The 19,509-nt window shown below is 31.7% G+C and overlaps 1 protein-coding gene across 1 annotated transcript in view; it reads left to right on the top strand.

Annotated features, from left to right (window-relative positions):
* Nucleotides 1-19,509, top strand: part of LOC118181469 (acetylcholine receptor subunit alpha-like) — a 637,159-nt gene that overhangs the window by 384,781 nt on the left and 232,869 nt on the right. The window contains exon 2 of the mRNA XM_085807084.1: nt 1,925-2,064. Within this exon, the coding sequence (XP_085663210.1) occupies nt 1,925-2,064 (140 nt within the window). The remainder of the gene's footprint in view (nt 1-1,924; nt 2,065-19,509) is intronic.

Below are 19,509 nucleotides of genomic sequence, written 5' to 3' on the forward strand. Positions count from 1 at the left end.
GATTATTACCGATTATATATATATATATATTCAGTATATTTGCTATGAATGGGAAGGGTCATTGAATTGTATATTATAAAATTCTGCTTTTAATATACTATTTACATTCTAAAAATTTGAACTTAATATTTATATTTTTCTTTATAGTATACATAGATCTAAGATCTAGTACACCTTAAGGTTATCTAAAAATTAGAAAATATTTAAGAAATTTTCATCACAGTGAACACACAATTTACATTAAACTTTAAATTTCTGAATGAATCTGAGAAACTGCAAATCAAAAATGCATAAAATTTCGAAAACTAAAAATAATTATTAAATTTCTTTGGTAATAGTTACATTATATTTTGCCTGGAAAAATCCTTAAGTAAGTTCATTTTACCTGGCTTTGTACTTGAAATCATGATTCGGTGTGGTGTAGTTATGTTTCAGTTTGGTTTATTTGACTATGTCAAAGCACACAAAGGCTATATGCCTAAAAAGGAATGGGATGCCTTCGTGCAGGAATTTCTAAGGGACTCGTTACGCATGCGAAAACTATGAAAGCGTCTATGCAGCCAGCCTGTTCACCGGGATTCAAACCCCGAACCGAGATAACAGTATTCAGCGACTTTACCGCTCAGCCGCTGGTGGTCCCTAGTTAGGGGAGACAAAACTTCTTGTCGGTACTAATTGTTCTAAGTATTGAATATTGTTATGTGCCAACGTTATGATTATTGTTATGTTAATAACGTTACACTAATTCGTAATGGATCTAATTCTTACCCTAAAAACGAGCATGTGATTTTTAACACATCAATATTACTTCTCCCGTAAACTATTACTTTTCGGTTTTAAAGCGAATCGAGAAATAAGGTACTACTTGAAATGCGATTGGAATCCAGGTCCCCGAAAATAAAATCTTTTTCATTTTGTCCCTAGAGATTTAGTCCCTAAATTCAATGTCATATAGACATTGCCCAATATTACTGTAAATATTGAAAGATGAATGTATCAGTGATCTCTTGGGAACTGTTATTTTATGCTACCAAATAACATTTTAGCAGTGTTCGATAGTGACGGTCTCCAAAATGAGCATTCATTAAACGTGTGCAGCCATTAGGGTTTTAGATGTCAGGAAACTGAAAAAATCCTTAGTGCTGTCGCCGAGATCGTAACTGCGGGCCTCCAGATAACACATCATACATTCTTCTAGTTACACCACAAAAGCACGCGGAAAGAAAGGAAGAAATACCTTACAAAAAACTCCCTCTTGTAAAGGTAGATTAGAAGTTCCCATTGCCAAATCCTAGTTGTGACGAATTATCATCTTATTAGTTCGGGCGCCATTGTAGAGACTTTTAGAATTTTTCCAAGCACGAAAATGGAAGAAATCCGCCATGTCCTCACCGGAATTTAAACTCTGAGCCTCCCGATAATGCGCCGGACGTGTTTCCAATCACACCATGAAGGCACGCTGAAAGGATGGAGAAAGTATCTTATAAACTGAAGTACGCAGTGTTCCAGATGGATCATGTTCTAATAAAATTAGAAAATTTTCACAGTAATGCTTTTTAAAAGTATAATTTTATGGATATCTATGTTAATTTTGTTACTGTATGTTACAAACTCATTGAAATACACTTATTTTAAAATTTAGCTTATATTTGGATTACCTAAAGCAGTCAAATTTGCAATTTTGCATTTAATATGTATATTTATTCTCTATAAACTGAAAGCATAGCTGAAATGCACGCTATATAAGTGCGATGCACATTATGTGCAATATACAATATGAAATACACATATATACTAATGAAATATAATAAATATTATATGTGCATTCTGTACAAATGAAATTTATTCTTATGCTTTCTCAAATGTTTCTTATAATTTATTAATTGATATTACTGTTAATTTGAAACTTTCCTATTTCTCGCAGGTAGTGATGGAAACCCAGACGCTAGAAGGTTGTATGATGATTTGATATCACGATATAACAAGCTGGTAAGACCTGTGATGAACGTTACAGACCCATTAACTGTTCACATAAAACTGAAATTGTCCCAGCTGATAGAAGTGGTAAGTCAATATAATTAATTTCGATGTTTCTCTTTAGAAATAAATCTTATTTTTAATAAAGTAAAAATTAAAGTGTAATTCACATGCTTACATAATGTTTGTACCTAAAGAGTTTGGACGTTTGAGAATTAGTAATAAAACAATGCAGGAAAGTTTGCTGAAGCAAAATTGTTAAAAAAATAATAACAACTATGATGGCAAAAATGTAGTTTACCACTAATCATAAGAATAATTTGATGAAATTTCACGTCTTAACTAAGGATCTAAGTACGTTTGCAGTTCAATTTCGAATTATCAGCAATGAGCTGAAATAATTTACATGGCATCGCTTGTACAAAAACTCAAATTACTGTATTTCAGACCATACTAGACTGAGAAGCGACTTATCGCTATAGTCTGAAGTAATGATGTGGCAAAATTACAATAACCATTTTATTGAACTCCTTAAATGAATAGAAGGTACTTATGGGTACTTATGCCGCTACTTATGGAAATTTAAAATAATATAAAAGTTGAAATTTTAAGTAACGTAGGCTGAGACTACACACAGCCAGTCAAGTTAAGCTTGCTCAGGATATTAAAGGCGCTTATTTATAAACGTCGGATAGCAAGACGGCTAAAGCCGAAATACCACTTTGACCGAGTTGGAAATAGTTCGTAAATGCAATGCAAGGCTGCCAGAAACTCTAACCTTTAAATACTTAAACTTTGACTTGCAACTAATTTCCGTTTTTGTGAAGTCCAACACACCACACTAAACAGAGAATGAGTTATCGATATGTCTGAAATACTTACAAAATACTGAAAAAGGTTTTAAAATAAACATTTCCTTTTATTTTTTAATTGAACCTGAAGCACAACTTGCGCTTGCAGATGTAATCACTTATGGCTATTTAACTTGACAGCTGAGAACGCGTCAGAACATATTTAACTTTACAATGACAAACTATTAAACTCAAACGCAGATCTAAGACTACACATTCAATAGAATAAGCTGCTTCAACGTATTTTACCTGCGCATAAAGACATCGACTAGCGAGAAAACTAAAGCTGGAATATCATCTTTAATTAGAGCTGGAGGGAAATACTGAAAACGAGGCGCGATTGCCAAAAGCTCTCTCTGTACTGAAGATTCATAGCTCTCAGTGCACTCAAAGCTAATTTGCATTCTGGGGAGGAATTTCAAAAGGAAAAGTCACAGCAAAGATCATAATCGTAATAATTTTGTCGATCAAATCATAGTAACGCGTAAAAGTATAACAAAAGTAGAGGTTCATATCACAATAACTCGTTAACTAATTTAAAATCCTATAAACTGAAGGATCGGTTAATAGAAACAAATAATTCAAAGTGTATATTTGAAGCATTAATTGCCTCTCAGGTGTTATTGAACCATGGGCTAAATACTTCTGAATAGACATTATATTTCTAACGAAATAGAATGTGTAAGGGCTACCGTTTGCTAAACTCTTGATTGTTGACGATATATGTTAATAATAATAATAATAAATATTTAATGGGAACTGTCATTCACCTGAATTTTGAGTTCACAAAGGCTATAGGGCATTTGGCTAAATATAATCTATTTGCAACATTCATCGAAATAAAAACTATCTGCTAGCTTCCTAGGACACAAAAAAAATTGTTATTCGCAAATACATTATCCCTTTTTTTTTTTGTTTTGTTTTGTTTTTTTCTTAATACACCAAGAGGCTTGCAAAAGTAAATTATTGTGCTGCCAAAAAAAAAAAAAAAAAAAAAAAAAAAAAAAAAAAAAAAAAACCGAATATACAACCGCATTGCAAATAGAGAAAAAGTTATAAGACATAATATGTAAGAGAAAAAATAAAAATGTAATAAAATAAAGAGAACTCAGTAATCTAAATTGATAATTCAATTCTGAAAAGCAGAAATTGTCCTTTTAATGGAAAAAATTCAAGAAGTATGAAACCTGTAATTAATATTCACACATTTTAAGATTTGAGCATATAATTAGTCTTTAAATTTTCGAAACAGTAGTAAAATATAGTAATCTGCAGCTCTGCATATGTTATTATGACATCAGAAAGTAGTTAAGTCTACCTACAGGAGGAGAAAGTACGTTCTTAATCCTCTCTTTCTTTGGTATAACTTAACAATCCTTACTTCGTCATTGAAATACTATTTTTTTATTTTAAGTAAAATAAATTTCTGTATACCAGTTAATTAAATATGATAACTTAGCCCCAGCTCTCTGTCATACAAATGCCAGTTTTGGTAATTTATGTAGAACTATTTTTGTTTATGCTACTGAAAACTAATAAACTCAGTTTTCTCCTTACATAACACGAATATAGTAAACATTTTCCATCTGTAAAACTCCCATGAATGCATCTTGACTTTGCATTCTTCGACGTAATCGCTTAACAAAAAAAAAAAATGCTTTTCCTACTTTGAAATTAATTCATATAATGCACCATGTTCTACACACATAAATACTTTAATCTTGTACATAAAGATAAAGAGACAGTCTTAACAATCTTATTTTTAAGGTCCTTAATATGTTAATTTACACATTTATTAGCATAAAATTGCAAATTAATGTCTTTTATTTTCCCAGTCTACTTCATTTTATTAAGAATACAAATTCTAAGTCTGCCGTTGTATAGCACAAATTTCCAAACTGTAATTGTATACATTCCTTTTCTCTTTTACCATAAATTCAACTGTTTTATCTAACATTATAATTATACAGGGTTGGCCAAATAAGACCTACCAATGTTAAACACAAATAACTGTTTTTATTTTTTGATATAATTATTTTTTATTTTTGTAAGTAATAATTGAATTCTTGGAAATTTAGTATGAAACCATACACTAAAAATCAACGCGTTAAAATTATCGAGTTTTTCTATACTTGTCAACGATCAATTGTTATGACGCAGCGTAAATGTCGGCAATATTTTAATTCAAGTGTACTGTTTGGTGTGGTGTTATGGCCAATAGAGGTATCGGACTATATTTCTTCGAGAATGAGGATGGAACGCCGAAAACAATTTCCCTAGCTTCTTTCAGAACAATGATTGAAAACTTTTGCAGCCAATGGCGAAGCAGAATCCTTTTTTATGGGTATATTTAAAAGGCAAAGTGTATGTTAATAAACCAAAGACTATTAGACAGCTGAAGCAGACTATTCGAGACAAAATACTGAACTTTCAACCAGAAAAATTACGTGGTGTAATGGAAAAAGCGTTAAAAAGAGCCAATATCTGTATCGAGAAAAATGGTAAACATTTGTCTGACGTCATATCTCGTACATATTTCCGTAAAATATATTTAATGTGTAAAAGAATTAATGAAAATAATTGATTATTACAAGAGTTATCCGTGTTTAACATTAGTAGGACTATATTTTGTAAATATAACGCTGATTTTTGTTGTTTGACTTCTGAATTAGTAGGTCTTATTTGGCCCACCCTGTAGAAATGGTCATTTTGAACGCAAACAAAATTAAATTGTTCGTACATTTTTAATTCCTTTTTTTATTCACTTTGGTATTTTTTATTTTTCTTAAATATATATACCAAGATGAAAACATAATTGATTTGTCTTATTTTAAATGATTATTCTTTTTATAAAACGGCATATACCTTGAATTACGGTGAGCGGTCATTTTGACTGCTGTTCTTCCCTATTTAATAAAAAGCTAACTTGGCTGGGTTTAGACAGAATCTCGACTCCATTTATTTATTATTTATTTATTAAGTGCTTCGCTATTTGGCACTACACGGAATGGGAGATAAGCCCCGTGGAGGATATTTTAGGGGGCATTGGCTCATATTCACGTTACACATGGGAAAGGTCAACTCAGTTTCTTTGGGTTTTCTTCTTATTTTCGTAGCAGATGTTATTCGACAGCTGGGTTGGAACAGAAGTAAGTCTTACCTTCCCAAAATAGGAATGCCACAAATGGGTTTCGTCTTTCATGTCTAAATGCTTAAATTCTTCGCCTTGGTCTACGTCACACCTTCATTTCGCTTGCAACTGTTGGAGGTTTTCTTTTTTTATCAGTAATTTTTTTCCGTTAATCATGTCTCGTAGAACTGTTGAAAGAAATTATCTATCAGAAGAAGACTTAGTAAAAGTTTACAAGATTTATCCGATGGCAATTCTGGTTGAGAAATTACTTTCCATGAAGAGTCTAATTTCTATTTCATCTTATGAAGATGTTATCCAAATATAACAAATGAAACCGACATCAAATGATGGCTCCGGTATTCCCCCAAAAAGCAGTCTTCCATAATATTTCACCATCTGTTCCCGCAGAAGAACAATATATTCCTTCATTTTTCCATATTGTATAGAATCTAAAAATAAAATTCTTAGCAAAGAGAAATTACGGAGATAAAGATTTAGTTTTGAAAGAGAATTTAGTAGAGGTCAAGGATTTAGTTATTTTACAAAAAACGACAAAGACGTGGAACGAGTTATAGGCCAGTAAGAAAATAAAGGCGTATTAGATGTTTGAAAATGAAGAAAATTAATGAAAAGTTTAGAAATAGCAAATAATGGTACAGTATTAAAAAAAGGAAATTATTTTAACAAATTCACTTAAAAGATTTTGTTTTCAAAATGTTTTGCGAGAAGTAGTTGGGCTAACTGCTTTTGAGAGAAAAATGATTTATAGGAATGCAAGTAGGGCATAGAGCATTTTTGTTAACAAAAAGAAATATATCATCATATCAGCAATCCACTGAAATAGGGGAACGTCAAAAATCAAGAAATCAAAACTGGAACTTCTCATTTGATGAGTTAAGACACTTTTATTTTCCTGTTGTGTCGCTTTTGCTGCCCGGGGACTTTCTGTTTCGATTTAATTGTTCAAATCTTTTTCTCAAAATCCTTTAGTGAGAGAATGCCTGGAGATAGATTCTTCAAAAGAATGAAATGTCTAGCCTTTAGATTAAAGTCAACTAGCTTACAAAGGTCTAGTAAAAATACTGTTGCTGATCGTATACTGATCCATTTGCTCTTGCGTCAGGGGAACGGAAGAACTTTAACGAGCACTGTTTATTGTATTACAAAGCTGATGAAAATATCACAGTTGCTGAAAAATTGTTACTACAACGGCGACATGCCGGTTTTTTTTTTTTTTTTTCAGTATACGTCAAAAGGCCCATAAACAAGGCATAAAATTTTGGCTTTTAGCTGATGTAAATACAAAATACTTTGTAAATGAATGTCCTAATTTGGAAGTAGAAGAAAGCAGAAGAATGTTAAGGAGCGTGCCGTTTATCGGTTGAGCCTTTATATAACTACTTAAGAAATGTTGCTGAGGAAAGTTTCTTTACTTCTTTGAATTAATAAAACATAAGATATAAAGGTATTAGTTATATAGACAGAGTTAATCGTGAAAAGTTTTGTATAGGGGTATAACTTTAATATTAATGGTTTAGACAGAGTTAATCGGGAAAAGTTTTGTATAGGAGTATAACTTTAATATTAATGGTTTATGTTGTAAAAGAGAAATTGTTGCTATGCAATTCTGTAAAATAAAAAAATTAATTAAAGCATTTTTGAAAAAAATGTTAGTTTTTTAACCAAAATTAATTTAATAAAATAAGTTATAATACATTTTATTAAAAAAACTTAAAATGCAAGATTTCTTACATTCACTAAGATACGGTCGAAATGCCTGCACATTGTAAACAAATGTAAACTAAAAGTACCATAATGCTAGTGCTAAGGCGTTAGGAGAAAAGGGGAAAAAGAGAAACCATCTCCAGATAAAAAAATATTATTTATTCCTCAAAGATACACAAACGGGGATTTTCCTTGCTATTCCTTGTCTTATATAAAATTTATAATAATCCCTACACTGGATCTGAGTGCCGGATATTCGATTCCGAAACTCCTGACATGAATTTTTGATTATATAGAACTATTCAATTCGCTTGTTTCACAGTTCAGGTTCAGTATATGAAAGTAACGTCGTGTTCTTTCGATTTTTATTCTATTTAGGGTCAATTAGGGTCAAATATAATATTTTTAATTCCAATTCAGATTTTGTAACTCTTGTACAAATTTGCATTTAAAGTACGATTTTGTTGGCAACAGTAAAACAGGATTTGTTGTAGAATTGCAGAACCTAAACTAATGAAGGAAAGAATCAATTATAATTCTGAAAATAAAATCTTGGAAAGCGAATGACTAACCATTCTTTACATTATCTGTCAAACAGATTTAATTCACTATATCAAACCAAACAGTGACACATTGTGGATGCATTTGTTTCTCAGCAATCACTTGCGGAGTTTCTGAACCCCAAATGTAACAATTTTGTCAGTTAGCTAATCAATCAAGATAAAAACAAGCTTGATCGCTGAAGATCAGTTTGTTTAAAAAATCAACACCCACTCGTTGTTGTTCCATAATCCATTCAACACGCTCTCTTCTCTGTGAGCAGTAGGTTTCAGTTCTTGAGTCAATTAAGCATTGGATACAAGAAGATACAAATCTTTCTTGAAAATAACGCTGCAGAAAGCTTCTCGAAATGTCCAGTTCTTGACCACAATGCCGATTTCATATCCCTAGACTCTCAGCAATATTCTCATGAACTGCTTCGATTTTTTGTGTCGAACGACTTGTTGAAGGACAGCCAGAGTTTAAACAACATTAGTTGATCCAATATCCCTAAATTTTTTAATTAATCTTTCCACAGTTGATGAAGTTAAATCACCATTCCACCCATATTTGTACAAAAATTGTAAACTGTAGCTGCCAAACCTTCTTTTTTAAAAATATTGCTCAACAATGAAAACGTGTTGTTTTTTCTGGTAGCTCTCCATTTTTAATAACTCTGAACTGTCAGCTGTCAGGTTTTCTTTTGTTTCCGTTGACAATATTTTATTGTACAAAACTTCGACACTCTTTATTAAAAAATTATTTACCGTATTTACATTGTATGAAAGACCACGCATTTAGCAACACTAACACGATAAGTATAATTAAGATGCATAGTCGCCCTTCAATTCTAGAAGAATTTAAATAATATTAATTTTCTCAAAATTTACTCTGACAATCTTCCTGCCATCTATATTAAAATCCTTTATGTACATCAGTATCACTTTTCTCATAACCGTTTACTGACGAGGGTTCTTTAAGTGGTTGTTATATAAAATCTCAGACATATTCAGAAGGAATTGTGAGAAATAAAGAATGCAAAATTTTCTAAGCCAGTGTGACCTAATAGTTTTTACCTTGATACTTTAATTATGCACTCGCTTGCTCTTTTGACACTGTGTTTTTGACTATTCATTTTTGCCTTTGTTCTCTCGAATTTAAAGCAAATTCGTTCTCCATTCTTTCAAAAAAATTTACCTCGACTCCTGATTTGTCAATTTCAAGATTTGTTTTAACACTAGTTCAGAAAATTCCATTAATCCCGTGAATCCATTCAAACTAGTTTAGCGTTACTTCTTCACTCAGCAACTTAAAAAGTGTTAGAGAATTTTTTAAATGTTTTGGTTACAGTTTTCTCTCAATAAGCAATAAAGTTGCTTTATTCATTTATCTAATTCAATAACACTTATTAACATATTCTAAATAATATCATATTGCAATGAACTACTTTTCATTTTTCCTCTTAGCTTAACTGCTATACTTGTCCTTTCATTTGAAATTTATTGCCATTACAGAAAATTAAAGCCAGTTAATTGCTTCGAAAGAATACAACGCAGAAAGGACTATTAAGTAAAGAATTTATTACATACTAAAATCAGTAATTACTGCTAAAGATGTAAGGGTAAATAAAATTCATTTGCTTTTGGAAAGCAACTTGTGTTCAAACAAAGTAGTTGCAAAACCAGAACTTAAAATAATCTTGGACTGAATAAGGGAAAAATTTAATTACTGCCACTAAGTATGAAAACAACAGAATCTTTTCAGAACTTCACCTGCCGCTTAAGTCTGCGATATTTCTTAGTAAATAATAACTGAAAATATTTTCTTTTTCCTGCCACGGAAGACCATATCACCGTTAGACAATGGCCTTAGTTATGAACAGTTATTTTACCGTTTTACCAGTGACAAATTCCAGAATGCACAGCAAAGTTTAAACATTTGTCATCTTCAAAGTGTTACATTCACAACGTGCACTTTCATTAACTGTCATATGAGACAACCGTTGAGTTACTGTTATAATGTATTTTCCACCTTTCCCCTATTCGCATGCCTTCGTGGTCTAATTGGAAGCATACTTAATACATATTCGAGAAGTCCAGGGTTTGAGTCCCAGCAAGCGCACTGCTCAATTTTCAAGTCTTTTTAAGAAAAAAAAAGACTGATGACTCTACAAGTGGCGTGTCCGGACTAAAAACAAGGTGGAGGACGATAGCTTTTCACCACCAGGGTTTGACGATTGGGTTCCGTAATCTCCAGTCGCCTTTGAAAGTGGGAGTATATAAGGTATTTACTCTATCCTTTCTGCATGTCTTCGTAAATGGAAGCATGTTCGACGCGTATTTGAGAGGTACAATGCTTGAGTCTCGGGGAGGGCATTGCACATTTTTTATGTCCCCTTCTTATAAAAAGCACCTTATGACACTACACTGTGACCCATAAATCTAAGAACATTCTTATTGTATTTACATATAAGTAAAAGTTAGTGAAACAAAAATGCGCACCGGTTAAATATATTTATTTACATTTTAATCTAATTATATTCTCATTTTATTAGAGTTAGTTTATTCAGCAAATTATTCTGAAACATAAATTTCCCAGTTTCAATTTCATTCGCAATATCGGTTCACTAAATAAAAATTCTAAATTATGTTTGCTTGAAAATCTTTCTAATTTTAAACCCTCTAAATTACCTTTTGCAGTTACAAAAAAATGCAATTAAAAATTCAGATTTGCTTATCAGTATTTTAATTATACTAAGTACTGAAACTTCAGTTATCCTAAAGTTTTAGATTCAGCCACTAAATATATTTGTTCACACGTGTTTTTTAATGATTCATTTAACTATAAACCAAATTTTCTTAAAACACACACAAAAAAAAAGCTTGAAAATAGATTCCCAGAAGTGTACATAATCTTACATTTATAATTTACAGACCTTAGTTCAATGAAAGCAAATTTATCATCTAGTGCAATTGTTATGTAGCTAATCCTATTAAACATCCCTGCATATGCGCTTTTTCAAGATTGCTCGCAATGATTGCATAAGATCAAATAAATTTCCGAAACTCTTTTATTTGCAGGCTAACGTCTAGAAAAATACATGAAATGTTGAAAGATGCTTTTAGGAACGAGTAATACATTTTGCAGTAAATGAAGCTAATTCACGAAGGACTGCTTCAAAATGAAAATTATTTTCTGAGATAAAATAAAATACTTATTGTTTAAGAATTCGCTTTAACGACTTGAGACACATTTTGTTGAGCGATTAGATGCATCCGAATTCTTTATTCTACTGTTGTCACATTACGTATTGGGATCAATATCAACAGCCTCGTAGATAATTGAGACTGCTTTTCTTTCAGCTTGGTAGTAGCATTCTACTAGAGTAAGAGTGTCTGTAAGAAGATTTAGGACTTACAAATAAATGAGCCACAAGCATATGATATATCCCCATAAAAAGAATAATATTAAAAATGAAATACAGGAAAAAAGGAAATTAAGGCTTAGTCAGTGTTTTGAAGGAGTTTGAAATTCGTGTTTAAAAAAGAAACCGCATGCCAAGGGATTTATGACAAAGCTCTAAAATTGATGTCTGTTTAGATTCTCCCTTCTTCCAGCCCACCTTAACGGTAACGGTAAGTAATGGTAATTTAACGATAGCCCACTCAGCGCGTATTGGAGAGATCCATGTTCGAATCCCGGCAATTCACACAATTTTCACTTCTAATCGCGAAGCTCATTCCGCTTTCTGTATAGATTCACAAGACGATAGCCACCATGGAAGCATTCAAAGCATAGAATCATTTGGCATCGAGCAGGTTGAATAATTATGGTCTGCTGCAATTTAAATTGTTTACAGGAAATATTTTCCGTAAAATCTGAAGAGGAAAACACACTGTTTTGAAAAAATCAAAAGGCTTTCACTACGTTTTTATAATTTCTATACCATCATCTCTTATTTCAAGATGGACAGAAAAGGTACTGTTTTCGGCGCGCTTCGATGTTGCTTTAGTAAAAATTATTTATTTAAATTCACTAATAGTAATAATAATGATTAGAAAATATTTTAAAAGTATGAATAAATGTTTGTGAAAAATAAAGCAAATGTAAAAATAACATTGGAGAAGAAAGAGTTATATGCTGCAGATTTCCGTTTCTAGTGTGTTAACATTAAGAAATGATTCAATACTTAGCTGATATTTGAAGGATAGTTTAGCCTACTTACATCTTTAAACTCTAGTTTATTGTTTATTTCTAAACACTTTAAATAAATTTCTTTTAAGGTACCAAATAAATCTCCATGGTCTTCGCAAAACAGGTACAAATCCGCGGCCATAAACCTTAATCTACCTCTTATAGCAATTCCATTTACACAGTTCAAATACTACATGAAAAATTATATTAGTTATTATATTGTTTAGGGAAAATGGTACATTTACGTTGAGCTGAACATGAATACTAATGATAGGAACAACCACCACAGGCTTAGCAAATCACATTGAGGAAAACTAAGCATCCCCTTTATTTTTCGCTCAGTCTTTACTAAACCCTTTATTAATGACATTCTAAGAGTGTAAAACTTTCAGTGAATTGGTGAATTGGTTTACTAAATCTTTGCTAGACCTTTCTAACTTCACGATGCAGACAATGCAATATTTTCATTTTTTTCAGTCTCTATTGAACGCCTGCACCTACACCCCAGAAGTCTGTATGAAAATAACATACAAAATGTAAAATTACTATACACTCATTTTGAATGTTTGTATCTTATTTGAATGTCATACGTTGAAACATGCGTATATTTTGGAATATGCTTTAACCACTGGGAGATTTCACTCATTTTGCGGTTTCAGAATTAAAATCTAGTTACAGCAGAATAGGATGCGTGAGGGTGTTTATTCAATATAGTGCATATCTGGGCCTCTAATATATGACATAAAATCTTAAGCGGGTTTTTTTCTTTATCCAGTTTAAGTGAGAAACATTATTTAGTATATCACTTTGTGCAAGCGACATACATTTTGTATGGCTAAACATCCACTTTCGAATTACCGCTATTTATACAGATCTTCGTTTTTTTAATGTAAGGAATATAAGTAAATTCGCATTTACTTATATTCCTCACATTAACGAAACAAAGCCATTGCTTTGTTTCGTTTTTTTTAAATAAATTCTGCAGATGTTGTGATTTTTAACAAATCGAAAGTTTGAAGTAACCCTACATGAAAGAGTTCTCTTTTCTGGCCAACCACATTGCTAACCCGTGTCTCTATGTCATATTCTGAAAATTCTTACAGACTTGTTCAATATTTTCATCAATATTACATTTCTACCTTCCAGTTATGGTCGAACTGGGCATAATTATCAGTAATCATAACTTATTAGTCCAAAGGGGCTTTGTCCCTGAAGGGCTTATTGTTTTCGTTTTGCGATTTTGCGTTGGTTCACTATAAATGTCCGTTTAAATTTTCTAACTGTTGTTAAAAATGTTAGAGACCTGCATTATATTTGAAGAACTTAAATAATGAATAATCTGCATAAATGTATGTATACTTCTTGCATTGTGATAAAGCAGCGGTACATAGAGCCAATGAATTTTGAATGACGTAATTCTACTGAGAATATGGACATGTGGAAGCCCAAATTCGAAATTTGGAATTTGTTTTATTATCGATTTCATATTTTGAAAAACTTTAACAAATGTTTGATTAACAAACTCAAGGATTTCAAAGCGAACAATGGCAATGTTGTACAGAAAAAAAAAATTATCTCCAGCGCGCGAGACTCTGTATCGGAAATTCTAAAGATATGCTCAGTTTAAAACTATTTTGCGATATTGCTCTTGAACTGAATTTTATGGTTTAAGTGCGAAGAACGTGATATTTAATAATAAAGGTAGCAGACAAAATGTTTAAAAAAAGGCCCCTTTGGTCGCAATTTAGAATCTTAGAATCTGAAACCTTTCAGATTTTCTTTTTTTTTAATATTTATAATTTAAAAAGATTTCTATTTAACCCTGCTTACTGTTAAAACTGCTCATCTTATGAATTTTTCTATCGAGGATGATGTTAGAGAAAATTTATGAATTTCCTATATGTAATACTGTTAATTTTCCAGTGTTTCATATCTTTACACTTCCATAATATATTGAAATCAGTTCAATTAATGTGAATAGTACTAAATATATTATAATATTAGTAGAACGATTTAAAACGTTTCTCAATTTAAAGCAAAGACTAAAAGTAAGATATGTAGCAAGCTCATATAAACTGAAGATTTCATGCTTCTAGCATTTACCCAATTTGTGAAAGCAAAGAAGGTTCTCCAGAGAAAGTGAAATATAATTTCTGTGAAGTTATAAGAAATGAGAAAGCGAAACTACGTTATCTTTTCAAAATACGTAGCTTGTATTACATAAATATAGCTTTTATAGTCACAGAAAAGCTGAAAATTCCATTTCGTTCATTTTGCTGAGATATTCACTTAAGTGTGAGGATTAGAACTTAATATAGCTTGAGGTTCACAAATATATTTCGATATTAATTAAATTAAATACTCTTCCATATAATATAATATAATAGTTCCCAAATTTTCATATAATATAATAGTTCATAATAATATAATATTTCCCAAATTTTCATATAATATAATAGTTCATAATAATATAATAGTTGCCAAATTTTCATATAATATAATAGTTCATAATAACATACTTATTCCCAAATTCTTAAATGTCCCCTAATATATACCACTCATTTGCTTTTAGTCCAGAATAATCACTTTCTAGTAATTAGGCACATCATTAATAATCGCGAGCCCTAAAATTAAGTTCTGAAGTTTTAAAGAATTTTCTTTTGAATCGTTTTTCATTGAAATTATAAGACATAATATTTTAGATATGTTACAGTTATTTTAATAATACAGGAGTCAGTGAAGAGAATTTTAACCGAAAAACATCACTACATCACGCTTCAGTCCTTGTCTGCTCCCGCATGACATTTAGACAGCCCTCCCCATTCATTCCACAGCGATCGAAATCTGCGGTAAAATGAAGCCTTGGGAAATATCCCTCCCTGCTGTAAGACGAATAAGATTGTATTCAAGAAACAGAGTATTTAAACTTAAGCATTTTTCGCTTACTTTTCAGTAATTAATGTTTCATTATGCAAGGACCAAAATATTAAATTTACATATCCCCTTTAATATTTCTATGTAAGAGAAACTTCTCTTCTTTTCACTGTACATCTGAATATTTCTTCAGATTATTTTTAGTTTTCTTACGCATTAACAGGAAACAAAAACAGCTAATAACGAAGTTCATTAGTTGTTTTTATTGCCAAACTACATTTACATTCGATAAAAAAAGTGTACATACAATTTGATGAATTTTGAATTTCGACCAAGCTGTGGTCTCAAAACTATCCAGTAATAAAGAAATGCTTAGATTTTGAAACTCAGCTGAGTAATTATTGTGATGGCAAATTACCACTACTTGTTTATTTGAAACTGTAATTGTCTAAAATGAAGGAAATTTATTCCATATATTACTGATAGTGGTACAAATAAACGATCCGATATATATGACAAAAAACAAAATGAAATTCGCAAATTACTACGTTGTGTGTCCGCTATGCTGAGCAGTGATAGCCTGTTCAAGTCGTGGCATTGAATCATGCAGCTTCTGAATATAATCAATCCATGGCTTCGACCTGACGCCAAAGTTCAGTCTTAGTGTGTGCCCATCAGCTGTACGAGCGGAGCTCCCCACCGATGAAGTTCCAGACTTGCTGAGTGGACGACATATACTCGAAATAAGCAGGCCATGGAAGAAGCGAAACCTGTTGTACTATAAAGAGGGCTTATGTAGTCTGGCATGTGCAAGAGCATTATCCTGCTAAAATAAAGCGCCCGGAATGCGTTAAAAAGTGGGGAGAATCTCTGGCTCCACAACTTCCGATCACTGTTGAGGTTGCCCACAATCTGTACTAAATGGGATCGACAATTGTACCCAAAACTCCCCACACCATGATACCAGGCGTTTGTTCGGTATGAAGCTGGATAATAGACTGTGGAAGATCACGTTCCAGTTAGTTTTGGTTTACAATAATTTTAATTGGGTAAGAGACATCTGCATTAAGCACTACGTAAGATCGCATGATTACTTTGAATGACGCACGCCGTTTAGACTCATGGCGTTATTTTTAGACAGAGAAAGGAAGACCCCAAATTAAATAAAACTAAAAGGGGTTATAGACAATTAAATTTAGAAGTTTTCTTTCAAATTTTTATCTTACATATATATATATATATATACATGTAGAGAGATAGATGAATAGATAGACAGTTAAGATATAAATATACATAGATAGTTAGACAGATAGATTATATACACGGTGAAAAGTTATATCGCTGAAAATATTCTTGCAGGTTATTCATTATCTATCTAATTGCTTATATATGTATATACATATAATGTAAAAAAAACATATGTAAAATGGAATTCAAAACCTAATCCCATTATGCATTGATAGCTCTAACAACTGCTGGTAGTACTGAAAAGTAAAAGTAAACAATTAAATCCATTACATTTTAAATGCAGAGCAAACCTTAAAAAATAATAAATAAATAATTGCAGGAATGCACATTAAACATGGTGAAAAACATTAAATAATATTGAGATTCATAGTATAAAAATATGTAAAAATGTGCGGAAACAGGGTAAACCAAAAATGAAATAAAGTTTACATTTCTCACCATATAATTGTCAGAGATCTGGGTCAGGTGAAACGAAAGAAGTAAATGTATCAGGCCGTTTTGTTTCGGAACTGACAGTGATATAAATTTTACAACTGAATACTTTACATTTCAATTAACTACAAAACAATTTCTACAAAAAAGTTCTATCTTTATCAGTCTAACCTCTACAGGTGGAATTAGGAAAGGCAAGACTGCCCAACTTTCCAAGAATCTCTCCCACAAGAAAAATCAGCAAAAACAGCGTTAAACCCTTTCATTTAATGATATTTTTTAAATGTAGAGCAGATGGAGTATAAATTTAGAAAGCAATATATTTAACGACACATAAAGACACTGGAAATACTAAATGTAATATTTAACAGAGAAGAGAGCAAATGTCATTTCTAAGACTGTAACATTCTAGTAAAGTTTAGGAAGCAGCTGTTGTTTTGAATATTAAAAATAAATTAAATTCTAATAAATAATAAATTAATTAATTCTAAAATGGTAAATTCAATTCGAAAAAACCAGCTAGATATGCAACATAAAATAAAACATTGCATCATAAACTACTGTGTTGTATTAACCCTAGACTGTGATTTGATGTAAAACGAAAGCAACATCTTAATGTGGTGAAATCGTTTTCGCATTACAAAGCAAAGAACTTCAAACACTTGACTAATGTTTAATTTACAACTCCAACTATAAAGTTATATACTGATTTAGCTAAGCATCTTTTTAAATACAAAACTTCTAAAACTGAAACTAAAAATATAAACTACTGTAAAGTTGATACTATGCATCCTAAGCCTGACATTATAGAATTTGACAAAATGCTCAAGCAAAACACCAAAATATTTTCTGTCAATGATTCCAACATCAAAATTTGCTTCAAGTACAACAATAAATTAGGTAGTATCATTTTCAACCACAAGAGTGATCTAATTATAGACCCACATTTTTTCTGTCATGAATTGTGCTTTGAAACATTAACCAGAAGCACAAATACATTATTACTAAAGATCTTAATGTTATTGAAACGAAATAAAAAAACTAATTCATGAAATTTGGTTTTAAATTCAGAATTAACTACAAGCAAAACATTTGTCTTCAAAAGATTTAGCACAACCTTGACAGGTTTAATAGCATGAGCTCCAATTACAGCTTCCAATCAACACATGTGAAAAATGTAAGCATCAGGTTATCAGCAACATTCAAAAGAAGTCCAATAAACTTGTATTTAGTTATAATAATAGCAGTAATTTTAACCAAAATGAACTAAATAAAACGGTTGAAGAGCTTAAAAACCAGTTATCAAGACGAATATAGAGAAACCTAGCAAGAAGTTTTGCATTACTTCCTAAAAAATGCTATCAAGAAATTGTTAACAATGAACTAAACAATAAACTTAATTAACAGATCTCTAAAAATCAAGAAAAGACAATTTTGTGGAAAGCTTTTCACAAAAAGTTTAAAATTCTCAGTAGTCCTCAGTACAATAAATTCTCCAGTCTCTATGCATTACAAAATTTCAGAAGAATTCAGTCAAATTCAGATTTATAGCTTGATATTGTGATAAAAAGGAATTGCTATTAATTTCACCAAAATTCTTTAAAATCTTTGTGCAAAGCACAATAATACCAGAAGCATACTAGTACTAATTTACATAACATTTGAATAATCACCAATATGCAGAAATTTATAAACCTGTTAACAAACAACAGATCACAATATTAACTGTTATGATTTTGAAAATTTATACATCACCTTGACACTTAATCAAATTTGCAATAGATTAATAGAACTTAACAACCCTTTTCTCAGTATTAAGAATGCACTGCTTGCCATTAAAATTGCAACACCAGGAAGAAATGATCTGACGAATGTCAGAATTAATGAAAGGAAGAAGATGTTGGAATATACAAATAATTAGTGTCTCAGCACATTTCGACGACACAGGAGAGAAAAACGACATCCAAAGATAAGCATAAATGAAAAGTTGTGTAGTGGATACCTTATTAGGAAAGCGCTTTGTAAGGTCGGAGTTTGCTCAGAATATCATGTTTTGTCTCGTATAATAAGAAGAAATCCTTACCAGTAAGTATCGCAATATGGTAGAGGAAGGACCGTTGCTATTGTGTGTGTGGATTATCGTTTCGTGATATTGCTCGTCGCACTGGTCGACACCCAACCGTCATGTGAATATGGAATTAATGGGTTGCTGAGGGTCATATTGAACGGCATGCAGGATCTCAACGCCCTCTCATGACTAACGCTCGAGATGACAGACATATTGTAATGTAAGACTGGCAAAATCGTACAACCACATCACAGACCATTAATCAGGAAATGGCATGTTTGCAGCAAGCGCAGTATGAGCTCGTACGGTGAGTCGACGTTTGCAGCCGATTGGACTATCAACACGGCGACGATTACTTCGGCTTTCCTTGACCATGCAGCATAGAGAAAAACGGCAAATCTGGTGCGCCGAGCGACAAAGCTGGGTACAAGAACTGCACCATGTCGTCTTTTCAAACGAATTTCTGT

This window comes from Stegodyphus dumicola, chromosome X1, assembly GCF_044657685.1.
Source record: "Stegodyphus dumicola isolate Sdum_Otavi_A_Nest chromosome X1, ASM4465768v1".
Classification (NCBI taxonomy): domain Eukaryota; kingdom Metazoa; phylum Arthropoda; class Arachnida; order Araneae; family Eresidae; genus Stegodyphus; species Stegodyphus dumicola.